The 26446-nt window shown below is 34.2% G+C and overlaps 3 protein-coding genes across 5 annotated transcripts; 1 reads left to right on the top strand and 2 right to left on the bottom strand.

Annotated features, from left to right (window-relative positions):
- Window positions 1–1593: 1593 nt before the first annotated feature.
- On the bottom strand, window positions 1594–18907 carry LOC141697087 (ABC transporter C family member 2-like). The gene is made up of 28 exons (XM_074501297.1): window positions 18750–18907; window positions 17424–17893; window positions 16687–16865; window positions 16362–16401; window positions 15378–15537; window positions 15070–15184; window positions 14909–14989; window positions 14752–14776; window positions 14401–14457; window positions 13244–13309; window positions 13084–13158; window positions 12187–12294; window positions 11561–11695; window positions 10994–11100; window positions 10802–10895; window positions 10143–10310; window positions 9531–9671; window positions 8808–9008; window positions 8472–8570; window positions 8204–8356; window positions 7581–7963; window positions 6498–6678; window positions 6072–6395; window positions 5024–5780; window positions 4501–4622; window positions 3278–3523; window positions 2707–3136; window positions 1594–2046 (listed from the first exon to the last, which is right to left on the bottom strand). The coding sequence occupies exons 2-28, from the start codon at window positions 17751–17753 to the stop codon at window positions 1949–1951; spliced, it is 4875 nt and encodes a 1624-aa protein (XP_074357398.1). The 5' UTR covers window positions 17754–17893; window positions 18750–18907; the 3' UTR covers window positions 1594–1948.
- A 1583-nt stretch (window positions 18908–20490) lies between these two features.
- LOC141698412 (uncharacterized) lies at window positions 20491–23891 on the top strand. Of its 3 annotated transcripts, none has more exons than XM_074503100.1 (2): window positions 20491–20519; window positions 22690–23891. In XM_074503100.1, exon 2 carries the CDS (start codon window positions 22695–22697, stop codon window positions 23703–23705), a length of 1011 nt encoding a protein of 336 aa, XP_074359201.1. In that variant the 5' UTR covers window positions 20491–20519; window positions 22690–22694; the 3' UTR covers window positions 23706–23891. The 3 variants fall into 3 exon arrangements, with proteins under 3 accessions (XP_074359201.1, XP_074359200.1, XP_074359202.1); XM_074503099.1 differs by having other exon boundaries at window positions 20503–20519; window positions 22632–23891; XM_074503101.1 differs by lacking the exon at window positions 20491–20519 and adding an exon at window positions 20583–22345.
- A 526-nt stretch (window positions 23892–24417) lies between these two features.
- Window positions 24418–26053, bottom strand: LOC141698174 (photosystem I reaction center subunit psaK, chloroplastic). The gene is made up of 3 exons (XM_074502807.1): window positions 25849–26053; window positions 24824–24904; window positions 24418–24695 (listed from the first exon to the last, which is right to left on the bottom strand). Exons 1-3 carry the CDS (start codon window positions 25930–25932, stop codon window positions 24468–24470), a joined length of 393 nt encoding a protein of 130 aa, XP_074358908.1. The 5' UTR covers window positions 25933–26053; the 3' UTR covers window positions 24418–24467.
- Between the last annotated feature and the right edge of the window lie 393 nt (window positions 26054–26446).

The following is a 26446-nucleotide window of genomic DNA, read 5'->3' as shown; positions in this document are numbered from 1 at the left end:
AATAAGTTGAAAACTTCACGAGAAATCTGTGACTAATGTGTCATGAACACAACAAATTTGTGATGTTCGGTAGTTGAGATTCAATTCCCCCCGCCATGACTTGATCATGATCGGTGATAATAATCAAGGGTTTTTTCCTTCAACGTTCTCTAACCAAGTACCCGAAATCCACTTAAACAATTCATCACGCGTTAGTGCAAATTCAAAGAGAACCGATTGGTACAAACGACATAGCATACCTATTTATTTGATATGTTTTCTAGGTTGGATACCCGAAACATGTAAACTCTTAATTAAATTACTTTGGGCGACGGTTAAATGTCTCTTCCTTATAATCAAGCTCATCTTAGATGGTTACACAACTTCGTGATTGTGTTTTAACTCCAACGACGTTATCTCCCAATAACTTGTTTTTCTCCTATTAGCCACGTAAGTCCTAAATTTGCATCCACTTTCTAGGAGGTTTATTTCTATGCCATTTCTTCTTTGTACTACTAACACTTCGATTAAAATTTTCTTCATTCTTTATGGGTTCTTTATCACGGTTTTCTCCCGCTAAATTATAAACATAAGTATGAACATATATTGATTTATCCTTAACACGCGTTTGAGTGTTTTGAATTTTAATTGCAAAGCTATTTTGTAAAGCGTAAACCCTAAATACATTTTTCATGACTTCTAAATCAGGAAAAGTTTGGTTGTGGTAAGCGATTACAATATTTTGTTCCTCATGAACATTATTATCCATTTCTCACTAGTATTATGCATAAAATCATTAGTCTCATGCAAATTTTTATTTTCATACAAATCTTCACTAATATAAATATCAGCATCACCATCATTAATAAGATTCACATATTCTACTTATCTTTATTTAAACATTCACCACTACTAATATCAACACCACTACTAATATCAACATCAATATTTACTACATTATGAGCATCTTTATCATTTTTTTCAATTTCTTTTATCGTAGATAATCCGCAGCCGCTACCATTCAGGTGCGTATTCGGTAAACCCGCCGGAATTAATAAATCAAAGAAAGTGCAGCGGGATTTTTTTTAGAAATGTAGTAACTTTTAAAATGAGATGTGTGCACTTTCTATGTACTACTTTTGTATTCTTGCCATCAAGTGAAAATGTGTATGTGACATATTTGTATAATAATATAAATTTATTTATTTTGTTATTAATTATTTTTAATATATCCGAATTAAACCCGAAACCGACCCTAAACCCGAAAAAACCTGAAGGTTCGGATCTGTATCCTTATTTTCAATATCCGGACCCGGACCCGCACCAAACCGAAACATAACGAATCGGATTTGAATCTTACGAAACCCGATCCGATCCAACCCGTTGTCATCCCTATATTCATAGTTTGAATCATAATTTTAGATCTTACCCGTACACAAATAAATTTTTGCTATAGCTTATCAAATAAAAAATATCTTTTTTTTTCTTACACATACAAATAATATATTTGAATCATATTTTTACAAATACCTTTCTCCTATTTTTCCACTTAAACATTTTTTATTACAACTATTATCCAATAATCATCATGTTTATCAAATTACAAACTGATCGAAGAAGAGAAAAGTTGTTGTTCATGTAATCTTGAATCTTGATGACAAAAGTGGATACACTTATATTTTACAGACTGTTCAGTTACAAAAAGTTGACACTATGCAAAACTGTCCTATCAGTTTAATCAACAGCACAATATAATGAAACTTGACTAATATATTTTAAGTTTTAAAATACACTATCTTTTCTCTCATTAAGAGATATTTGCATGTATGATCTAAGCAAGGCACCTTTGAGTTGAGCAGCCTTAGAAGTAGCAAGTACATTGCATTCTCAAATGAAGTACAAGATTTTGTATATCAGCAGATTGCAATCTCCGGGAATATATCGAAAGAGAGCAGAGAGGAACTCTTTACTACATCTCAATCTGGTCCCAATCAATTGTGCTGTCTCCAAAACCATCCGCTGAATGCTGAAGTCTGTTCCGACCTAACCTACTCATCATTGAAAGACCTGGCGATTTTAATAAGAAAGCATCATAGTTAGTCGCACTGAAACACGTAGACCGCTTTATGCATGATCTAAATTTAAGTCTGACTGTTAACTGCACAAACAAATAGTAATGATTTTTGGGGGCATGTGGTAGGTTTGTGAATTACGTACCTAAGTTGGTTGCATTTGAGCGTCAATGGACTGAGAGTGTGTTTAGTGCTCAGGTTCAATGTATACCCAGATTTTCAATTTTGGATAAGAATTCGATTGGATTTTTGCATTTGAGACAATGGACTGAGGGTTTATTTAGAGTTAGGATTTGATATAGACCCAGATTTCCAATTTGGGCTAAGATTTCGACTGGGTATATCATAGGATAACATGTGATATGGCCGTGACACCTTTAAACATATGAATATTTTAAATTTGTCTATAAAGTTTTAACTGATGAGTAAGTCAGCGAGGCCGTGGACCAGGATAAATAACTGTACTTCGATCAAGGAATTAGTGTATATATACATATATATGCATATGTTAGTTGAGGAGAGTCCTATTCTTTACAGCATTACTCGACAAGTTTAACCTTCATTTCCATCATCTGGTAGCTGACTTTTTAATCTTTACCTTGCTTGTTCCTATCATGTTATGTAATGTTAATAACTATAATGTACTTGGGATTACCTTCAACCATCCTGTAGAGAGCTGTCCACCATCCATCTCTGGGGACTTCGTACTGATCAAGAGTCTCTTCAATAACTTTGTTATGCTTCCCTTCAAGAACTGCTTGAAGAGTTATAACTGCATCCTTTGTTTTCTTGAGAATATTGTCATCATTTTCTAAAAGTTCCAACTGCACGAGGTCATTCTGTGATGAGGTGAGGCTAACAGCTAAAGCAAACTGTGCAGCAGCAGCCCAACGAGACGAGGCTAGCCATTTCCTTTTCCCATCTAGTTGCTTGGTTTCATGTGTTCCCAATATGTTCTCGCCTTCCCCGCTGTGTACTAAACTGCGCAAGTACTGAGCATTTGCAGCCCCGGTGCTTTCAACCATCTTGGAGAAAGAGCTCTGTTCATTTAGAAGCAGTGCTTCGGGGGTATCATACTCTAGGACCTGATACATGCAGATTTGATTAAATTTTTTAAAAACATAGCTACCCTAAACTATGAAGTACAAGCAACTTATCTGCATTTTAGAAAAATGCAAGTTGGTGTAACCTCAACATAAAGTAAAGCAACGAGATATATTCCATACCTGACCCGCATCTAGCAAAAGAATTCGGTCGCAATCAATAATCGTATTTAGACGATGAGCAATAATGAGCATTGTGCAGAATTTGAATTCTTCACGAATAGTTTTTTGGATAAGTGCATCAGTCCTAACATCAACAGCAGCTGTTGCTTCATCGAGAACAAGAATCTTCGATCTACGAAGCAATGCTCGAGCAAGACTTAGTAGTTGTCTCTGCCCAACACTGAAATTTTCCCCTGCCTCTGAAACCTTGACAAGTTGAAGGAAAGATAAAACTCTTAGTTGAAGCAAAGATAAAACGGGGTAGGTACATAGATTGAGCAGCATATGCTAAAGTGAGTCAAGTTCTGTACTCCGGAACTATTAGACTTTATCTTGAAAACTGATAGTAGAATTATTATCTTTATTTAATACACAATCTAAGCAACTATAGCTTCTCACTGACGCACCTATGGCCCCTAATCCCTTGGTTGTGCCATTTACAATTGAGGAACTAATTGGACGGCCAAGGTGAAAAAGCGAAACAATTTTTGCTGAAGAGTGACAATAGGTCTGACATCTTATAAACCTTAAAAATGATCTTTAACAAGCGGAAGTTCTCCTTATGAATGGCATCATTGAATGACAGGATCTTTTTACATACATACAAGGCATAATCTCATGCAAGAAGTATATGGTCTCACAAATTACGAATCTCATAATTTTGTGTTATTTTTACTAACTGAAATGTAGATATAAAAGATTCATGCTACATGAACTGAGCTACACTATAGCAATAACCCCTCTACAAAGGAAATTATTTTGTATTATTCCTCCTCCTCAAAGTGACATTTCAAAATCAGTTTTTTCAAAAGGAAGTTTATTTTTCTAAACATACACCTGACATTAGTAAGAAATGGAGAATCGAGGAAACAAAAGTTTTTAAGCTAATATAAGTACAAGTGTTGGATATTACTAATAAAATTGAATTCAGTAAGGATTAAAAACCTTCACTGTCTTACCTATTGAGCAGTAAAGAAACTTAAACTTCTGCATAAATCTTGCACAACTTGAACAAATTGTCGCTCAAATTGCAAGTATTTAAAAATATATATATATTCAAGATAAAATGCTTTGAAAGATGATTGAAAATTAGACATATAAACATGGAACATAATTAGTTCTGAAAAGACATGTACATTATCAATCCGACATATTATGAACACTCAGTTTTTATGCTTAAATACCTCTGCGTCCAGCCCCAAGGAATTCCTCCTGATGACATCCTTCAAATGTGCCCTCTCTAGCGATTCCCATAAATCAGCATCATTATGTTCATCAAAGGGATCAAGATTGAATCTCACGGTTCCTTAACAAATAAAAATAACATTAGGAAAATAAAAGCTCGAAGGCAAGAGGTTTTTATCAAAAATTTTCTCCTCAAAAACATCTCCTTCTATATTGATTAAAGACTCAGCTTCTCCCCACCACCCCTAAAATAATTGTTAGGCTTGGCTGCTGAGTTTGATTAAAATACCCGTGCTTTGCACAGGCTATATGTTTGTATTATTAAAAGTCTAAAACATAAAAAAGGTCAAAGAATATTTATGTTTCGTGTGTCATCCTTCTGTTCTATAGAAACAAGATTTACTGAAAGGTGCCGTTGTCAGAGCTGAACTGACCCGCGTCCATTTTATTTTGGCTTCTTCTGTTTTGCAGAAGTTTCTGACCGAACCAGAAATACAAAAGATGACTTCTTATAGGTTTTACCTGAAAAAAGAACTGGCGCCTGTGGTATTATACCAAGAACTTTACGAAGATCTGTCAGTCCGAATTTTGAAACATCATAATCATCAATCAAAATTTTTCCCTTTTCCAGTTCAACAATTCGAAATAAAGCATTAAGCATGCTAGATTTTCCTGCTCCAGTCCTTCCTACTATCCCAACCTTGTCAGTTGGAGAAATTGAGAAGGATAATCCATGCAATACTGGAGGCAGTTCAGGCCTATAACGGAGAACAACATCCTTAAATGTGATTGATCCCGAGGTAGGCCATCCAGGAGGGGGGCGGTTGTTTTCAATAATAGATGGACCCTCTGGAGGAAGCTCTATATATGTGCCAACTCGCTCAACGGCATTTAAACTATTCTCGGCTAGACTTGCAAGTCTCAATACAGCAGTCAATAAGCTTGTGATATTTAATGCGTAACTTAGAAGCAGACCCATTGTAGAGGCAAAAGCTTCCTGGTTTTCTGCCCTTCCATTCTGCACAACAGCAAACGTTGCAGTAAGCCAAATCATGACTCCCCCCAATGTTTCCAAGCGGATGGCCAACCAACGATTTCCACTCATGTTCACAAGAGTAAACCTTATATTATTGTCCATGGAGTCTGCGTTAATCTTGGCCATCCGATCATAGGCTTTATATGCCCGAATAGATGACAAGCCATTTAATGCTTCTCCAAACTGCGCATACACGGGAGATCTGGTAATAGAATCTAAGCGCTTCACTTCACGTGCCGTACTCTGCAAGGACATATAGTGAGATATTGATTACTTGAGGAAGAAGATGATGTCTTACGAGATTCTTAACTACTTCTTGCTCATATCTATGCATCAATTTATCCAGAAGAACACTTTATTTGATATATTAATTATTTATTAATATCGATAAATTGGTTAAACTGGATTATAACATCAAGAGAGTTATACACTGATATAATGTGCAAATATCATAATCAATCATTTGAAATGATACTACTTTGCTCTAAAAATAGAAAAGAGGTAATAAGGTTTATGCAAGAAGTGTTTATGTACCTGAAAATATAGATAGGCTCCATAGAACAAGAGTAGAAGTGGCAATATGGCCCACAAGGACATAGTGCTCAGTATTCCAATTAACACAAAAGTCGAAATCAGCTGGGATACTTGGCCTAAAAACATATTCACAAAAGGCCCAACATTACGGTCAATATCACCTAGATCCTTCGCAAACCTATTGATAATACGGCCAAGTGGATTGGTATGGAAGAAGACCATTGGTGCCCTTAATATAGAGTTGAGCATAGCTTCATGCAACTTTCTGGATGCGTAAAGGCTTGATAAGATTAACCAATATGAATTTGCCAATGTCACAAAAACCTAACCAATTGTAAGAAGGAATTCAATTTATGCATTTCCAACAAAAACAATTGCAAACTTTTATATATTGTTAGGAGGATACAGACTATATGTAAATTATACCTGACCAAGCGACAGAAGTGAATAAATCAAATTATAAAAGCCAGGTCCATGTCTCTTCGGGCTACTTGTATCTGTCCAAACACTTAACCATGTGCTACTTGTAACTCGCAAAACTTCGGTAAGGACATAGCACATGAAGAGTATCATAACTACCCACCACCCTCCTAATGCATTTTTATACCTGAAAGGTAAGAAAAGGCGTTAGTGTGAAAAGATAGTATATATAATGTAGCGTTTACATCTAAAATGTCGAGAGGCTACTAGGTTCGATAAAATGATACGCATGATCTCCATCCAACCCAATCAAGAAAAAAGAAAATGTCATGTATGAATTTTTGACAATTGACGACATGAATAACAATGTTTAAATTATGTATTAGAATTTAATCATCAAAAATATATCGATAAATATAGTAAAATCTTGGAAAAAGAAAATTAAGAAAAAAACAATTATGCTTGCTTTGCAGATGAGCAGTCAGTAGTATTTGTAGAGGTTAATTTAATAGATGCATATAATGAAACAACACAGCTGTAGAACCCAATCTATAACCAATTAAAGGCTCAATTGCAATGACTGGGATGCAACTTGGTTTATTAGTCCACCCAAAAGGTCATGTTGGTACACTTAACCATATTGTTAATGTTAACCTATGTACACTATCTCATCCACGTGTTCCAACGGAACTTAGGTCTACTGAAATACAGAATTGCAGAAAAATAACATTTTAAATAAATGCATGACTTGCACGAAACTGTAATCATTATAAACACATAACTTAAGTTTTAACTACATTTATTGGTTTATAACCAAATATCAACTATCGAAGATCAAAGACTAGATGACTGCCACATTGATCTGAAATTATATCAAAAGAAACTTTGCATCAGAAACCAGTTCTTCACTATGAATAAATATATAAGATTCTGATACCAAGTATGTTATCCTCGAGAACTTTATAACAGAAAAGTAAGTGGCTGCGTCAGGTTGGTATATAAGAAGCACCTAAATAGTAAACACAGGTAGCAGATTGAAAAAACACACTAAAATAAAAAAAATTGGTAGAAAAATTAGTTACTGCTTACCTATCCAAAACTTTCCAACTGACTACTCCTGTTTCCCTTTCTTCTTTTTTGATAAGTATAGATTTTCCTTCATTTTTCTTTGTCTGGCTTGCATCCTGAGGAACCTCGTTTGTTTCACCATTCACAGTAGGTTTTGAAATATTACTATCGATGTTCAAGCCGTCTTCAGTATCTTCCACATATTCTTCCAGTTTCCCTGCATTCTCCATTAGCTTTTGGAACAGTTGACCGTTGTTTGACAGTTCCTCAAAAGTTCCCTCCTCTTTCACCTTTCCTTCATGCACTAGAATGACTCTGTCTACTTGTGAAAGAAAATGTAGTTGGTTTGTGACAAGAACTCTTGTTCTCCCTCTCAGTTCTTCCTTAATACATTTTTCAAAAACCTGGAGATGCAACAGAAGTTTTATCAATATATCAACAGTGACTACAATTATGAGATCCCAATGTAGTAAACCTTGAAAATTTGTCGAGGAATGTAGCCCATGTAGAGTGTACAGAGAAATATAATAAGGGTAAATGTACCCCAAATCTATGCTTAGTATCTTTCTTCTGAGTAGAGAAACAGAAACAATAACCTAGGACCGCTTAAACTAATAACTATTTGTTATTAAAAGTAAAGCTACCTGTCGAGCCACATGAGCATCCAGAGCACTTAAAGGGTCGTCAAAAATATAAACATCTGAATCGGAATATACAGCCCTGGCCATGGATACTCGTTGCTTTTGCCCTCCACTAATATTAACCCCTCTTTCGCCAATCTCAGTAAGATCACTCCCCTATACAAGCATTTGAAGGTCAAACAATTTGATCAAATTGACAAAAAACAATAATTCCATATTCCATATTACATTTATAACATTAGCAGCACAAGAATGTCGCATGAGCACTCACAGGAAGCAAGTCAAGGTCATGCCGCAAGGCAGTCACATCTATTGCCTTTGAATACCTTGTAGGATCAAATGCAGATCCAAACAAAATGTTCTGCCGTACCTGAAAATTAAAAAATGCATATTACACAAATTAGGATGCAAATACGGTTTTTAGACAGCCTTTTGTCTTTGGCTTTAATGTACACAATATTAAAAATGCGTTATACACCTCTTAACATAGTGTATCTCTTGCATAAAATGGAAGCAATGCCGAATATTGAGTTGAATGAATTTATTAACTGGTAGTTTCCAGACTAGGGAAATTAATTGATACAACAGAAAAGGTGCTTTCACTCACTGTAGCATTGAAGATCCATGATACTTGGGGAACATATGCAACTTTTCCTCTAATAACAACATTTGTCTCTCCAATTGGTGGAAGCTCTCCAAGCATCGCTGATACAAGTGATGTCTTTCCTTCTCCAGTGCTACCAACAATTGCGACAAGACTACCTTGTGGTATATCCAAATTAATATCTGAGAGTGTCAGCTCCTCTGACTGGAATAGAAAGAATAAAAAGTGTCCGTAAATATAAAGCATATGATTGTACAATTCCAAATGACATGTGTTAAGTGGAATCGTTTTTTAAGATATCTATCATTAGTAACATATGCAAACAAAATAGTGCATAAACTATGAACACAAACGAGACAAATGTCTAAATGTAAGCCGATGCTTTGCACTCTAAAGTTTCAAATCTTCCTAATGTAGCCAGATGGTACCGGCCAACTTGTGAAATTTCTATGCATCAAATGCCATCTCGGTGTTCTCTTTATATTTTTTGAATTGCCAATCTTAAACACAAATAATAAGGATATAGTTTTGCATGAACATAATTTTGTTCTGTATATTTTTCTCACAGTCTTGAGTTAATTTTTCACGGGTTTGTGGTCTAAAGTGACAGTATGCAATTAGGAGCAATCTTCTCAGGATTATTTATGAGAATATAATTCTAATTAAAAGAAGGCTGTTAGTGTATGGCTTGAAGTTTATTCTTATTATTTAACATGAAATATTAACCTTTGACTCCCAAGAAAATGAACCATTCTTGATTGAGACTGCAGGAAGTCCTGGTTCCAGAGGTGGGTTCGGCAAAAGAATTCTTTCCTCAGCCAAGAGAAGTTCCTCCAGTCGCTTCAAAGATACATTTGCATTTACAGCCTGCCAAAGGAAAACAAAATTAAAATCTCAAGTAAATGAAGTTAGGACTCCTATTTATCTTCTTTAAAAAGCAACATAAACAAGAGCATATAGAAAATCACCCAGAAATATTCCACTACTTACATAAGTGGCCAGATCATTTTTAGTAATTGATTCTTTGACCTAGGAAGTTGTAACATTAAGTATTCTAAATCTTCCTTCCAAATCATTTATAAGCGATCATATTAACATTATTATCTCATTGTTATTTCTTTCTGATAAATAAAATATTCAGCCAATTTACATTTTTTTAAAAAGAAGATATATTAGCAAGCAAAAATGACAGCCATGATTAGCAAGTCATGGACTGTCATCACCTGTTGATGTAAGCCAGTGCATTGTACTACCAGTGACATGCTACATTAGGCCAGAAAATGTAATGATATATGTGTATATATATCATATATATAACAAGGGAACAGACAACCAAACCTGTGTTATTATATTTGGAAGCATGAATAATGGAAAGCGCAGGACTGCGAACAACGAAAGTGATGTAAATGCCTTCGCAGGTGTTAAATCTCCTCCAAGTAAAGAAAACAATCCAAAGGACACCACAATCACGATAACGGGAATACTGTTGAGAATAAACATGTTGCACTGAAAGACAAGAATAAAGAGTATGATAAGTTATGATTAAATGAAAGGAAAATGACAATTACATAATAATTATTGAATATGGCTACAGAACATTAAGCAGAAATGCAAATAAGAGACATGGGATACTAGAGATTTTCATCATTGCAAATAAGAAACTTATCTGGCATGTCAAGTCTTCTAACTAGTCAGATTTTAACAATTGTGCAGCATGCTTTTCTGCTGCACATGTTCGTATGCAGGGGATTGGAAGTCTACGACGCTAAGAATAATGTTAATTGTCTTATCAACTTATGGGGAAAAGTATTGGGACTTCAAAATATGTGGTATTGGGAGTATAAACTTTGAATAATGAACATAGGGGATGGCATGTAAAGTCGACACATAATACATTAATTTACATTGAAGTTCCATTACGAAATGTCATAACTTTGAATGACAGTGTTCACTTAATCAAATATATACATAATCCTTAAAACTTTTATATGGCATACCGCCCCAAGTAGTTGCGCTTTCCAAAACCATGCCAGCTCTTCACCACGAACATTTTGAACTTTAGATTGGAAGCTACTTTCCCATGCATAACATCTGAAAGGTTTTGACCCATGAATGAGGAAGATCCAATCAACTACAAATATAGCACTGGTTTATAAAAAAACAATGTACACAGTACAACCGAGTTATACTTTACAGTGTCCATGGCAGCCAGAATTTCATTCATTAGGCCGATTCTCTTGTCAGTACGTAGCAGACCTTCCTTGGTCAATCTCTGCATTTTGCTTATGACATATGTCTGTCCAGAGAACAAAATTTCAATTAAATACACCCTTGTTAGCATGCAAAGGGTGAAAGAACGCGTATGTGCAAGCCATACACATACACGAGACATATAGACCAAAATGCAAGTTACATGTGCAATAGTATGCTATTAATGATGGACACTCGTCAATGTCCTGAAGGTACTAGAGGGTATTTTATCTAGGTCCACTTAATCAAGACAGATTATTTACATGCGTTTCTTTGGTATCTGTAACTAGCTTACTTATATTTTTAACTAATTCCACGATTCTCAAATTGAATAATATGGATTTACACTGCTCAAACTTAGCAGTAAATTTTTAAATGGACCTAGGAATCAGTGTCAAGGAAACTGTAACGATAAGTTGTGGAATGGAAAAGCAATCATAAGGAAAAAATGACAGATATTATCACTTCTTATGCACATTACACAGCTCAATATTTTAAATGTCTACCTGTATGGGAAACATAAGAACTAGAAGCAGTGCACCAAGAAGTGAAGCAACGCCAAGCTGTTGGTATAGAAGAACAAGCGCAATGGTGATACGAAAAGGTGCAGACCACAGAGCATGTAGTGACTGACAAACTTGCTGTCAAAAGAAAACAACCAGCTGACTATTGCACCAACAAACTTGAGCATTTATACTTTCCCTTATATTTAAAAGTAAATATATAGAATGATAAATGTGCAAAGGAAAAATGTCCCAACACATTGAACCAGTAATCAAAACCATGCAAATTTATTATATTATCTTGGTTCAGTTGCTTGTTAGTTCATGTACGTTCTGGGTGCGATATATGTTTCTCAAATATCTATTTATAGTGTAAAATTGCAGAGAACTAATAAGACAGATTGAACAAAAAATTGTGCGAAAACATTTAATAACAAGCTTCCATTTGTCTCTCTTCTTAATGTTAATGTAGTGTACCGTTATTAATAGTCATGAATATATATATATCATAAAGAATCATTTGCACGTATTTAATTTTTTAAATAATTTCCTGCTCAATATAGAAACCAATTGCATCAAATAAAAAGTGATAATAATATACATGCACAATATGATATGCAGAATCATGCCTGTAGTGATTCAGCATCAGTTGTCATCAAGTTCGTGACTTTTCCTGAAGGAAACTTTCTGCGACTTTCATGTGTTAGTTTTAATGACTTTCTGAATACTGCAGCAATCTACAGAAGAGAGTAAAGTTGTTTAGTGGCCTGGAAAAACTGAATGTAAAAGCTTGCCAGAAAGTAAATGAAAGAAATGTTTACAGCACTGAGATATTCATTAAAACATTACAACACCAGGATCCTAAATGTCATGCATGTTACACTGACAGTCAGTACGAATGATTAATTGATTACTCACGTGACCTAACCATGAAATATAATCCATCCAAGCATGATATGGTAATGTTCAAATAAGTGGAAGTTATGGTGATGATTTTTCTTGAAAAAAAGTAGGTACTAAAATTAAGTGGGGACAATAGTGGGAAAGGGTTTATTTGTTTTCACAACAAGACAAAAAGTGATAGAAAGTTTTATCATTATTTTTTTTGTAATCCTTACCTTATAAACAAATTGTAAATTCTACTAGATTTCTAGCAAACAACTGGATCGGTATAAATTAAATTATTATGAACAATTAATTTTTGGAATAGATGAGATAATTTTATCCGATTTCTTTATCAATTATATTAGTGTTTTGTTCTGCGGAGTTATAATTGGAGTACTACATGTCCTGCATAATGTTTCGCAATGTTCTGGTGCAGAATAAATTGCAGAACATATAGTACTCCACTAAACTTTTACCAGTAAGTGCGATAATAACTAAATATTTAGCATGAGATTCAACTGCATAGACAGCTAACTAATTTGAAGGAGAAACACCAAACTTACGTAAACACATATCATATCATTTCAACTGACTTTAAAGAGTCAGCACCAAAATTTCTGAAATGCTTGAACCAAACTTACCAGAGTTGATCGAAGGCGGTAGCCAACTCGCATGACATTCTGAAAATATTGAGCTTCAACCAACACGCCAAACACCTAACAAGTTCTCGATAAAATTATTCAACTAATAAATTTCATGTATAGAAGATTAGAAAAGGAGATAAAAGGTTATATTACATACCACGCCGACAAATATTAAGAAGGCATAGATGTAACCAATCCATGCTGGATCCCCTCGTTGCATAGACTGCAGATTAGGATACAAAAGTATAAACCAAGTAGGTAACGAGTAGGTTATAACACATGTAGTTTACTAGCTCCTCCGTTTTATTTTTCAAGTTCATAAAATCAAACAGTTTAAAATTTTAGGTAATTATATAATTTGTGACAGAGAAATATGGAGCTGAAAATCTACACGCTTCTGAGGAATTTGTGATGACACTTTACAGTATTGACAGTCATATTAAATGACATATCCCTTTTCCCTATATTGAACAAACACTGCACTTGATCAAGATACCACATGCTGTTTTTACTCTTCCAAGATACCAGATTACCTCTAACAACCATGTCGGCACAAAAAAATTCTACTCTTATATGTCCACGATCTCCAAACAAAATACTACGCTGAGTCTGAAATATCAAAATGTTATAATAACTGCATGGGGATGTGATTTTCTCCGTGGAAAGTAATAAATGGAAAAGTAATGTCCGGCCGAGTAACTGTGTCCAGTATTTTCTAGTAACTCTGATCCTTTGTTAGTCGGATATTGACCATTATTTATGAGTAACTTAATAGGGCTTGACCCGAAAGAATCTAGTTCTTAAGTAACTCCAAGGCATACTTCATTTTAGAGAGAATTCGCCTTCAAGATTGAGCTAAACCTACTAAATATTATAATCTACTGAAATCCTAGGCCCTCAAATTGCTGCATTAGATTAGAAAAAGCTCTTTTATCCCCGTTGATAAGTAAATCATTCACGTAGCCCACCAATAAGTTCTTCCAGAGCTACTTTCATATTGAAACATAAAATGATCACATACAAAACCTTTTTCTAAATCAAATTGTTACACATCTGCAGTAAACTTACCAAACCAATTCTTGGTGACCGTTTAAGCCCATAAAATGTCATTTTTAGCTAATAAAACAACCCTGACTCCCCCCTTTCCCCGCGAGCAACAAAGTCGGAGTTTACATTATTGGCTCATATGAATAAAAAATCAATTCCTCTGATTGTCATATTACTTGACAGTACGAATCATACAGATATTACAAAATAAAGAATATACAAAAACTATATATTTCATGGTATATTAAATAATGAAGTGGGACTGACCTCTAAGAGTTTGTTCAAAATCATAGGGCCAATAAACTGGGAAAGATCATTACCAATCTGCAAGTTGTCCAAACAAGAACAAAAATGTTAACTGATTGAAAACAACAGACTAGCAGTATTCGAGGCATACATGTTAGTGATAGTTAAAATCTATCATGAGATAAAAAGGTGAAAATGATAAAAAAAAAATTATATCAGATCTTGTAAATAATAATCCTTTAAAAGCTACATTCACTTAGATTACCAGAAGGATCGATATATAAAAATTGCAAGTATAGGTTGCATGATGATACATGTGTAGCACTAGAGTGTGCCAGTGTGTGCGTGATGTAGTTTGATATGGATAACTACCTTCCAAAATCCTCCCCACCAGAATCTGAAAAATCAGAAAGGATAACAGAATTCAGCAAAATGTTAAGATCTCGGAGACAACATGATATACATGCCGTCATAACATAAACACTCCATGTGCTAAACATATTTTTTTCAAAAGTATAAATTTTGATACCTTCCCCCCAAACTACTATTTAACGCTCTTAAAAGCCAAGGTTTAGGTCTGCGAGACTCCTCTGCCCAACATCTTTGAAACCTGAAGAGTCATATATTATAAATACCAGTTCCGTTAATTAAAAAAATAAGAAATATACCTAAGAAAAAAAGGGAACACACTTATTATTCAAAGTTTCAGTCTGGTCCCATGTATCCAGCCTCCATATATCCTTCTCAGTGAGAGGTCTTTTGTAGCCTAATTGCATAAGGGGGTTCATCCAGCTAAATATAATATCTGTGGCAGTAGAATCAAATGTTTTAGCTAATATGAAGTAATCTAAAGGGTAAACAATGAGCATCATGCTGCAAATATTTAATTTAATTTACATCATGGTTCAAAAACCAACATAATTAATCAAGTATTCTGATATTTTGTCCACCTATTAATAACTTTTTGCTAGAAGTAATATAGAATGTACAGAACGTACTAGATAATAGGTTGACATGTCTCTCCGGACAGATATCTTCTCTATCGCCAGGAAGTTTTTCATATTCACCATTATCTTCAGACTCAGTTAGCACCGGAACATAGTCAAGGTAAGGATCCAAACTGGGAACATATATAAGCAACATCACTCCTAACAAAACCTAAAATAAAGGAAAGACTGAGATCAGATTAATTATACAGGTAAGGGATGAAATTTTTAAAATGATAGATCATAATCAGTGTTCTACAATAAATTGTTAAAATTTGCAGACTCGCGTTATGTTCTTATAAAAAAGAACTTTTTGACAAGCTTCGCATACAGTCGACACATTAAACATTTTCTTTCTGCAATTATATAGCATGGAGACAAGCTTGCAGCCAGTCACAACAACCTTATCAGGGGCCAACCAGAAAACAAAACAAATAGGGAGTGTTACTACCTACCCTTATATTATACATTCAAAAGCTAAGACAAGCAAGTAAAATTCTCCAGTACGGGCATTAGGAAAAATGCAGCAGAAATATATTCCAATTCCCAGTTATATTTCATTCAAATTTGAATCCTTTTATCTGAACCATGTCTAATCTTCTACTAACATTTATTTGGTAATGATGTTCACAAAGTTAATTTTAAAAGTCAGGGAATCAATTAGCAATATTTTCGGTGCCTCACTTGGCAACTATATTGTGGTCAACAAAGGAGCTACTAGTGTGGCCTGGCCTTATTTCGACAGTTTCAGCAATTTGCCAATTTCCCAAACTTGAAAATGTCAATACAGCTATCTTGCATGTACTGAGATGGGCAGAAAGGTCACGGTTACTCTAAACACACAGTTAACCGATTTTTCTAAACTTTATATACAATAAAGTGTCCTAAGACTCATACCAGTCTCCTAATGTTAAAATGGGTACTTTAGGCATATCACAGAGTAATAATATATATATATACCAAAATATTAAAAGTTTATAAAAGGTAGTGCCTAACCTGGATGAAGACCTCACTGATGTAAAGATATAGGACAGATCTGCAATGATTTAATAAATGCATTAATGAATATTTATAGACCATGGGCCTTTTTTCTATCAAATTATGGGCTTTAACTTCAAAAACAATACAAAATAATTCTACTCTTACACACAAGTTACAAGAATCTCACTCACTTTATGTGCATGGTTTCAAAATGTTGAATGATAACAGGTCAAACTGCACATTGGTTGTCTGATAGCATCTTTTTCGCACAAAAGTTTCAAAAAACTGTTTCTAGGAGCTATCGTAAAATTTTAAAGGGAAGTTATACCGAAAAACTAACCGGTCATAAAAGTCTTTTACTGACCAAACCAGATTGAGCATCACAGTGTCCCCCAGCAAAGCATAAATGACACCAAACCTAACAAACCAACGGCCTTCTAGGATATACACTTTGGTTTCTACAACAAGCATGGTGAGCATAGAACACCAGGCAAGTGCCTTGATAATTAGGGTGACAATCTGCAACAAGTAATGATATAATGAATAATTACTCAAATTAGAGCATTTAAAGGGGATATCTTTAGATAAAAAGGGCGATAAAATAAGCAAATAAAAAAGGTCCAGGATAAAGGGCGCGATAATCTTATAGAAAACAGAAGTTGTTAAATTTAAATATACTCAAATTACCAAAATTAGATTAGAATATTTCAGAAATATGTATTAAAATGGTAAATCTTAACATTCTAGCTTACTTTTTTAAAATAAATTGGAAAATCTACTGAATGCATTTTCTGAAAAAACTTGAAATAGAGCTTATCACTATAGAAGCAGAATTTACCAAAACCCTGCTGAAGAATTCTAATACGCTCTTCATACAATGAGATTTTGCAGCATAGAATGAGTTACTGTGTATACATAGTCTAAGCTTGATAGTTGGCAGTAGTAAGTTCTCTATTTTATTTATACAATGATGTATCATTGTAGTTTCTAACCGAGGTGCTTCTAAAAGACAAAACCTCACTACTTCTAATAAATTAAACCGCAAAAGTAAAACATTGAAGGGACCGGATTTCCCACCTCAAATGGGGCAAGACTATTCTGTCCATCTAGATTTACCGCAGATATACCCATAACTAATCGAAACAAGGGTTCAGCAGTACAGAAAACAGCCAATAGTCCCAACACATAGTTGTAGTAGTTGGACCTCAGTCGGAACCTTTGAACTTTCAAATCTTTCTTAGTTCGCCATATTCGATACAAGCACAGACCGACGACAATTACATAAGAAAAAAAGATGACCACAGAGTCTACACAAGGTGTATATATTCCAAATGCATTTTCGACTGCCTTTGCCCACACCCCATCTGCCACTGGCTGACAATACCAATCAAATGGTTTAATAGCCATCCTTAGTTACTTGTGCAGTTCTATATCACCACTATACGTTACAAAAGCATTACTCCCCCAATACTCTATATAGTTGTAGACTTGCACTTTACTGCTACTAAGTTGATTCAACAGTTCCTCATGTTAACAGAACTAGATTCCTGCAAAAACATGATAATGGTAAGTTCAAAATTGTGATATTAGCAACTACAAACATAAAGAATCACCTAAAGAACTTATTAGATGCAAAACAACCATTTGACAATTGGAGGAAACCAAACATTGGATTCATTTTTATGAGGCCTTCTTTTAAAAGCTGACTTGAAAGAGATAACAAGTAACTCAAGCATTTATCATAAATCAGACCATACATAAATCCTAACTTTAACCTCTTACAAGAGGCAAAAAGCACATGATTGAACCTTTCGCCTATCAAAAGTGGTTAGCAAGCCTAATCAAACACCACCTATATCTCGCAAGCATTCTGGATACGGAAAATGTGTGCAAATCTTACCCCTACATCTAGTAGTAAAGACAATGTAAGGCATTTATACTTAAACAAGTCCTAACCAGTATAGTGACACAAATCTTACCCCTAATCCTAGTGGTAAAGACAAAGGAGAGCATTTATTATACTAATAATCAATAATCCAGAACCCTAAACCTTAAATCACATGACTATTTTAATTTTTAATTGCCTTCAATCTACATTAATTTTCAGTAAAGAAAAAAACTAAAATATCAGGAAAGAAAAGAAGTCAACTTAATACAAAAATCTTAGGTATCAAACTAACAAACTTAATTAACCCACCAAACTCTCACAACCCACATACAAAAATCAAAACCAAACCTCAAAAATCACAACACAACTCATTAAACATGCAAAATCTTGATATTCAAGATTAACTTGATCAAACATCCAACTAAACATAACATATGAAACAGAGTACATACATAGTTTTAAGACAAGAAACTGCTTTACAAGTAAATGTGAAACATGAAGTTGAATATGCTTACCTAGTACAGCAAACACCAAACTGAAGTCAAGGGTACATACAAAGCACACGCATGTGTGAGTGAAGTCTTAATAATAAAGAAAAGCGGGTCTCATTTCTTACAGAGTCAATGTTGATAACTTGTGGGAGGGGAGAGATCTATGCCAAATAATATAATAATAAAGTTTTGGATATTTGGAATGAAAGTAATAATAATGTCACACCTAACTGTCATTATAGCACACTAGCTAGCACTGTAACACACATGAAGTCATTGCTTACGGGCCTAAAAAACTGATTGCTTTATTAGGGTGCCTTCCCCAATCACCGTGATAGAAATCGATTAATTTATCAAAATTTTTTGATAAATTGATAAAAAAATATCTGATAAATCGTCAATAAATTATTTGATTTTTAAAAAATTATGGATAAATCATAAATTGATATATGAACGGTATATTTTTAATTTCCGAAAGCTATAATTACGGTTCTGTTCGGAATTACTTTTAAAATTGTACTGTCGTTAGAAAAAGTGTTGTAAAAATCAGATGGTTGTTTGGTATTTTTTTGATAGGTATATATTTTGATGCAAAAAATTAAAAAAATTAATATTTTTTATAAGATTTGATGGTAAAATCAACATGTGATTCTCTTAAAAGCTGAATCTTTCTCTAACCGCAATTTTGAGATAAAAACATTTTTCTGAAAAAAAGATTTTGAGTTTTACCAAACAGTTTTTAACTCCAACACAAATTATGGTCCAAAATGTCACTTTTGAAAATTAAGGCCCAAAATGTCACTTCACGATGGAACTTCGTGTAGCGTTTAAGGCGTTTTTCTTTTCAACCCCTAAAACGGTATTTCGTGTAACGTTTTGTTGTTTTTAATAATTTAAAAATAATAAAAACGTTACTTAAAAGAACGTTTTAACCTGTTTTTTTTAAGTTGGCAAAACGTGAGATTAAGTAGTGTTTTGAAACCAAACACTACATTATGTAACGTTTTGACCCCAAAACACTGGTTTAATCTAACGTTTTACACATATATTTTTTTTAAGAAAATATTTTTAACCTCAAATAAAAAATTGTTAATTCCCAAAATAGAAAAGAAATATTTAAATTGTTTCTCAAACCCAAAAGGTGATTGGTAAACCCTAAAATGTTAAAATTTATTAAGTTATACTTTTAAATTTAAAATTGTTTAATTTAAAATTTACACTTTTGGTTATTAGGGTTTAGGGCCCTACACCCTAGCCCTAAACTCTACACTCTAAACCCTAAATCAATTTAACATTTATTACTTTATTTTTTAATATTTCTAAAACCCAAAGGGGATCGGTGAACCCTAAATGTTAAAAATTATTAAACAATAGTATAATCTTAAATTTTAAAAATACTAAATAAAAAAGAAATATCGAAAACATACACACAAAATATTAGTTCATCTAACGTTTTCCACCTTGGAATGTAAAAAAAAGATAGCAAAACATACTTCTCGTAACATTTTGTCCTGTTTTCAAAACGCTACACGATATGTAGTTATAAAGTGACATTTTTTTTTACCCAAATAGTGACATTTCGGTACCAAATTTCCTATATGTGACAAATTTTCTTTTGCAAATACAGCAAACCGCAAAATGTATAAGCCCAAATGATACTGGGTAGACATTTATTGGGCCCAAATAAAAGCCCAATAGGTCAGTCTCTTCGGCCCAAACCGCAAACAAATATAAGGTGCTCAAAGAGCAAGATCCATGATAATTTGCTCATCTTCCCTCTTTTTTAGTATCTGGGTATGTTTTCACTCCCTTTACATATCATTCTTGTAGCAACAATTATAAATTAGGGGATAATAATTATGCATACATGTGTATATTTATTGTTAAGTTGAATTTGTGATTGATATATATTTGTTTGTGTATGTGTTGTTTCACATTGATTATTTGTGTAAAATTATTTTATTTGAAGATGGTATGTGAAAAGTTTGAATCTTAATATGCATAGAGTGTAAAAATTTGATTATTTTTATGAGTTTCTTGAATCTTGGAAAATAGCTTGTGATGGAAATGTATGTGGTTTTTTTACAGAGATTATGTGTGTGAAATTGTTTTCTTTGAAGATGGTATCTGAAAAGATTGAATCTTTATATGCATATAGTATGAAAATTGGTGAATTTTACGGGTTTCTTGAATCGTGGCAAATAGATTGTGATGGAAATGTATGTGTTGTTTTAGATAAATTATGTGTGTGATATTGTTTTGTTTGAAGATTGTATGTGAAAAGTTTGAATCTTTATGTGCATAGAGTTTGATAAATTGATGATTTTACGGCTCTCTTGAATCTTGGAAAATAGCTTGTGATGGAAATGTATGTGTTGTTTTAGATAGATTATGTGGGTTATACTGTTTTCTTTGAAGATGGTATGTGAAAAGTTTGAATCTTTATAGGCATAGTGAGTGATAATTGGTAAATGTTCCATAGTTCGGCAAAAATTTGGATTAGTATTATGTTTTATGTGTTTCTTGAATAGAATATGTATATTTGTTGATAAGTTGAAATTGTGATTGATATAATGTATGTAGTGTTGGTTTACATAGATTATGTGTGTTATATTGTTTTCTTTGAATATGGTATGTTAAAAGTTTGAATCTTTATATGCATAAGTGTGATAATTTTGTTAGTGTTATGTGTTTCTTGAATGTTGGAAAATAGATTCGGATTAGTATTATGTTCTATGTGTTTCTTGAATAGGGTACGCTGAGGGGAGTGAGTGAGGAGGGGGAGGGGGAGAATCTTGTTACTAGGCTATCTACGAAACTTATGTTTCAGTTTTTATTTGTACCGGATTTGAGTTGTATTAGTTTTGCCTGGTTTGTGGCCGTATATGAAAATTAGATAAGGGCATCTCCAATCACATCTTTATATGTTATATTACTTCATTTTTAGCTTTATAAATGAAGTTATTGAGCTCCAACCATGCATTTCTCTATCTTTATTTATAAAGAAAAACACAATTCAACTCCAAATTTGGAGTTACACTATGCATATAAAGTTATTATTTTTATAATAACCCCCTCACATTTTAATCCTGTGTATGTCTATATCTATCCGTACGAGGAGAAAACTTCCTATACGTTTCTAGGGGATAATAAATAGCGTCGTTAAGAAATATCTCTATTTTAATATATTTAATCATCATACATAGTGATACAGTAGTTATAAAATAAAGTTTGAAGGAATGATTGGAGATGAAATGCTATTATGAAGTGAAAAAGATGAAAATTTGAAGATAAAATGGTTATTAAGTAGAGGAATGGTTGGAGGTTGCCTAAGAAATAAAAGAGATATCACATCTTTGTTAAGGTATTGATGATAATGAAAAGTAGTAGAAGCGTGAAAGATACTAATTCTGTTTTCGGGTAAAGAATTTGTTATGAATCTTATGATTTAATTGTTAATAATAACAGTGTGGCCTGGATTGTTGATGAAGTGTAGGCAATATGTAGATAATATGATTCAATTCTTCGAACGTGTGGGGAAGCGTGTTTTCGTTAGTATTAAAATTAACTACCTTTATGGCCAGAACCAACTGAGAAGAACATACACTTTTTTGAAACAGGTAGATTAATTGTTGACTGACTTGTAAGTTCTTACAATCTATGTTTTTTGTCTGCTATTTCAGCATCTAATATTTAGCGTTGTCCTAATATATTCATTATGTGTTTTGTGTGAGCCACGAGTTTTTGTTCATTCGTATGCAGTGATGCTTCCTCTTGTCAACAATATTTTCTTTTTCTACTTTTATATCATTTAATTTCCAAATTCTGTTATCTATCTAGGTAAATTAGTGTGTTGTGTACTAAATTTACTTGTACTTATTTATTTTCCGAATTTCAATTGAGCAGAACATACAAGAAATTGGCATTATCGATACTTAAGTAATAACTGTTTTTGCTGATATAGAGAAGATGAAGGAAGAAGAAGTAAACAAATGCCAGATTCAGGAATGGTACCCGAAATTTAGATCTGACTCCATAAAAACCATAATTCATGAACTTCCCGAATCCTTTGTTCAATACCTTCTCGATGATTACGGTCCATTCTTGCTTCCTCTTTCCATCTCAAATGATGATGCTTTGCCGAATAGGATTCATAATCCTGAAGAGGAAGAAGACTTTGTAGTGCAAGAAGGATCTGAAGATGAAGCAGAACAAACTTCTCCTCCACCTTCTTTTGAAGAGCTAGAATTGAAGATCAAGGAATCAATTGAATCCCTTGGGGGTTCTGTCTTTCCTAAGCTGAATTGGAGTGCTCCTAAAGATTGTGCCTGGATAAGCTCAACTGGAAGTCTCAGATGCACTTCTTTCAGTGAGATTGCTCTTTTGCTTCGCTCCTCTGACTCGCTTGTTCATGACTTGTGCCATGCATATGATTCATGCTCTGATAAGACCTCGTCAAGACCCACAACCTTTTTCCTTGCCCTTCGTAAGTGGTACCCATCCCTCCGACCGGAGAGGGAATTTCGTTGCTTTGTACGCGATCAGATCTTAGTTGGAATCTCCCAGCGGGAGGTCACTGGATACTACCCTACCATTCTTGAGGATAAAACCCATTTGGAAATGGTAATCCAAGAAATTTTCAGAGATAAGGTTAGCCAGAATTTTGAATTGGAGAACTATACCTTTGATGTCTATGTTACCACTAGCAGGAAAGTTAAAGTTTTAGATTTTAACCCCTGGGGAGCATTCACATTGCCATTGCTGTTCAATTGGGAAGAACTGGAACAAACTTCTGACGTAGAGGAGAATGGGTTGGAGTTTCGGATTGTAGAGAGCCAATGTGGAGTTCGACCAGGTCTAAAAACTGCCGTTCCCTATGATTACATTGATACCAGTCAGGGAAGTGGTTGGGATCAATTTCTCAGAAATGCTGACGAGGAGGGGCAGCGACAGAGAACGTATGCTGAGGCAGGTGCCTAACAACTTGATCCCGGACTGGAAAAACGGTATATTTTTTTTCTTGTCATTGTTCAATAGGATATTTTCTGTGGATTTTAGCGCCTGAAGCTTGTAAGTAATGCCAGCAGAGCTTTTTTGACAAACTAGTAGGGTTACTTTTGTATTTCATCTGTATTTGTTTTTCAGGCCTTACAGTTTACACTGCTCTTTATTGGTAACGTCTCTCATATGATTGTTTACTAGTAGGGTAATTGTTTTTGCTGGTTGATTTATTTTGCTGGTTGAATTATTAGAACAAAAAATATGCTAAATCATTATGTCAACTCTCTTTGTTTTTCGGAGCTTATGTTTCCGGACGAAACTGTTATATAGAACAGAAAGAAACATGGGAGGAAAATTAGAAAGAAAATTCTGTGGCAGAACTTGAAAAGTAACCAGAATTGAAAAACAATGGTAAAGTTGTTTAGAATCATTTCTAGTAATATATTTTATAATTTAGAGCTTTTTTTTTTGTAATAGTATGCACTGATTCAAGCTGTGTTCAATTAAAAATTAAAAATATAGTAGTATCAAAAATTTATCAAGCTTGCTCATTACTGGTTGTCTCTAACAAGATTAGGGGGTGTGTAAATTTTCGAGTAAATCAGGTCATTTTGTATAGTTTCAGCCAAAACAGTAGATTCTATTCACTGGACACAAATGTTCAAACATGAGAACCTATTTGCAAATGGAATAAAAAGTTGAACAAGAAATTGTTATTAACAGCTTAATAAGAACAAATGTTTATATAGCACCAATGTTCTTGAGCCCAAGAACCACCCCAACTCCAATAATGTGACCAACAGTTCCACAAGCCAATGTGTCTGCAAGAGTGAAACCAGCAGGGTCCCCTGTTTGTAGTCCAGAGTCCCTCGCTTCAAGCTTTAAGCCTGCGGTCGCCTTCCTGTTTGCGGATGGTGCTAATCCGAATCTTCCTGCGAAAAGCATTAGGCTTGTAGAAGTCACCATTATCTGCCATATGCAAACACATATATTAGCTCAGTCTTGTAGTATAGAAAATCTACTAAACCTTGTCTTTCGTTCAAGTGTTTGATGGAGTAAGATGTTGTTTATGAGTGCGTGTCAAGAAGGTGACTAACCAAGTTTGTCGATGATCCAATGAAATCACAACGAGCTCCCAGAGCTCCATTCCCTTTGCGTTTCATTGGCTGAACTGCTACCTGTCACACAGTGACGATACATTTTCTTAGCCTTAGAGACCGTTATATTTTTCAGAGAATGACAAAGCCTGAATCCTCACTGCTATGTTTAGGACAAGTTTAGTTAATAACAAAACTTCATAAACCTTCAAGAAGGTGCACTTTCTATTATACTACAAAAAGAAAAAGATCTGCAATATGTTGATTGCAATAACTGTGTTTACCAAGCCAATGGCCCTCTACAGACTACAGTAATTTTTCTTGTTAAGTTCATGTCATCTAAGGTTGATATTTTTAGACTTTTAGTTTAATTGCACGAACTTAAATACTCACGTACCCATGTCTTAATTGAGCCTTGAACCTTAACCTAAAGTTGAACTGCTAGAAATTTGACATAATGCAGTTGCCTAGGGGCGTCAATATCGCACACGACCCCAAACCCGATCCGAAACCGACTCGATTCATAACCCGATTTACTGAGGGAAAACCCGAAAGTGAACCGAACATGACCTGCACAACCCGAAAGTGACCCGAAATGACCCGTTATTAAGAATTTCATTTATTTCCACTTAAAAGTTTGTTTTCATTTAATTTTAGGTAATTTTAACTTGATCCAAAATTGACCTGTTTACGAACACGAACACGACTCGAAACCCAAAATTTCCACCCCTACAGTTGCCTCTGCAGTAAACTTCCACTATACTTACCGTTAAAGCTTAAGAGATTTCATTATTTGGAAAAGGCCAAAATAGGGTAAAAACAAGACCTACATTTCAGTGAACAGAACTAGCTGCAAATTTTTGAAGTCGTTTTTTTTGTAAGAAGCTGTAGATCAAAACATAAATTGTTCCTGGCCTAACATTTGAATACTGTTCTTTCCAAAATCTTAACAAGCTAACGTAGCAGATATGTGACAAGCATCGAATACGAAAAAAGAACATTAATAACAGGAAATGAGGACTGACCAGGCCTCTGACTGGAGAAACTGATGAAGAACTGGCTCTTAGACCACTGAACTGAGGGAGAGATGTCATGACTGCAGTTGCCATTTTGCTACTCACAATGCAAAGATTCTATGTATTACTATTCTAGTTTTTTGTATAAATTTAAGTTGCAGTGGATTTTGAAAAGTTTTTTAAACTGGAAGCAGCTCAGTGTTGTGACAACCACATGAAGGGTTTGTGGCCTTAAGAGTAGTTGATGCAGGATACACTAAGAATCTTGTTGCTGACTTGGCACTTGTGTATTGGTGATCACCTTTAGCAATTGGATAATATTTTGTTTCACGCCTACCAGGCGTATTATTCACCTAAGGTTTGGACTGGAAAAAATGAAAAACGTTTTTTTATAATCAGGTGTCCGTGTCAGCTTACGCGCACCTCGACTAATCCCGAAGAAGGCTAAAGTCCCTGCCTCAACCAGTTGAGCTACACGGGGTGGGTATTTAGCGAAGAACATTGCTTATTACTATAGTACTTATAACATATTTATGCATTTCAAGATTTATTTTTTAAATTACGAGTAAATATATACATAATCTTAATACTCAACAAATGATTGTTA

Source organism: Apium graveolens, chromosome 11 (assembly GCF_009905375.1).
Source record: "Apium graveolens cultivar Ventura chromosome 11, ASM990537v1, whole genome shotgun sequence".
NCBI lineage: Eukaryota > Viridiplantae > Streptophyta > Magnoliopsida > Apiales > Apiaceae > Apium > Apium graveolens.
Note: the sequence above shows the minus strand (reverse complement) of the source record. Positions and strands in the feature narration are given on the sequence as shown.

Coding starts and splice junctions, on each gene's coding strand:
- LOC141697087 (XM_074501297.1), bottom strand. CDS start 17,753: ATGGCTATTAAACCATTTGATTGGTATTGTCAGCCAGTGGCAGATGGG. Junction 15,185..15,377: donor ACATGTCAACCTATTATCTA/GTACGTTCTGTA, acceptor CTACTGCCACAG/ATATTATATTTAGCTGGATG. Junction 12,295..13,083: donor ACCGCCTTCGATCAACTCTG/GTAAGTTTGGTT, acceptor TCTCTTCTGTAG/ATTGCTGCAGTATTCAGAAA.
- LOC141698412 (XM_074503100.1), top strand. CDS start 22,695: ATGAAGGAAGAAGAAGTAAACAAATGCCAGATTCAGGAATGGTACCCG.
- LOC141698174 (XM_074502807.1), bottom strand. CDS start 25,932: ATGGCAACTGCAGTCATGACATCTCTCCCTCAGTTCAGTGGTCTAAGA. Junction 24,905..25,848: donor TTTCTCCAGTCAGAGGCCTG/GTCAGTCCTCAT, acceptor ACTGTGTGACAG/GTAGCAGTTCAGCCAATGAA. Junction 24,696..24,823: donor TTGGATCATCGACAAACTTG/GTTAGTCACCTT, acceptor TGCATATGGCAG/ATAATGGTGACTTCTACAAG.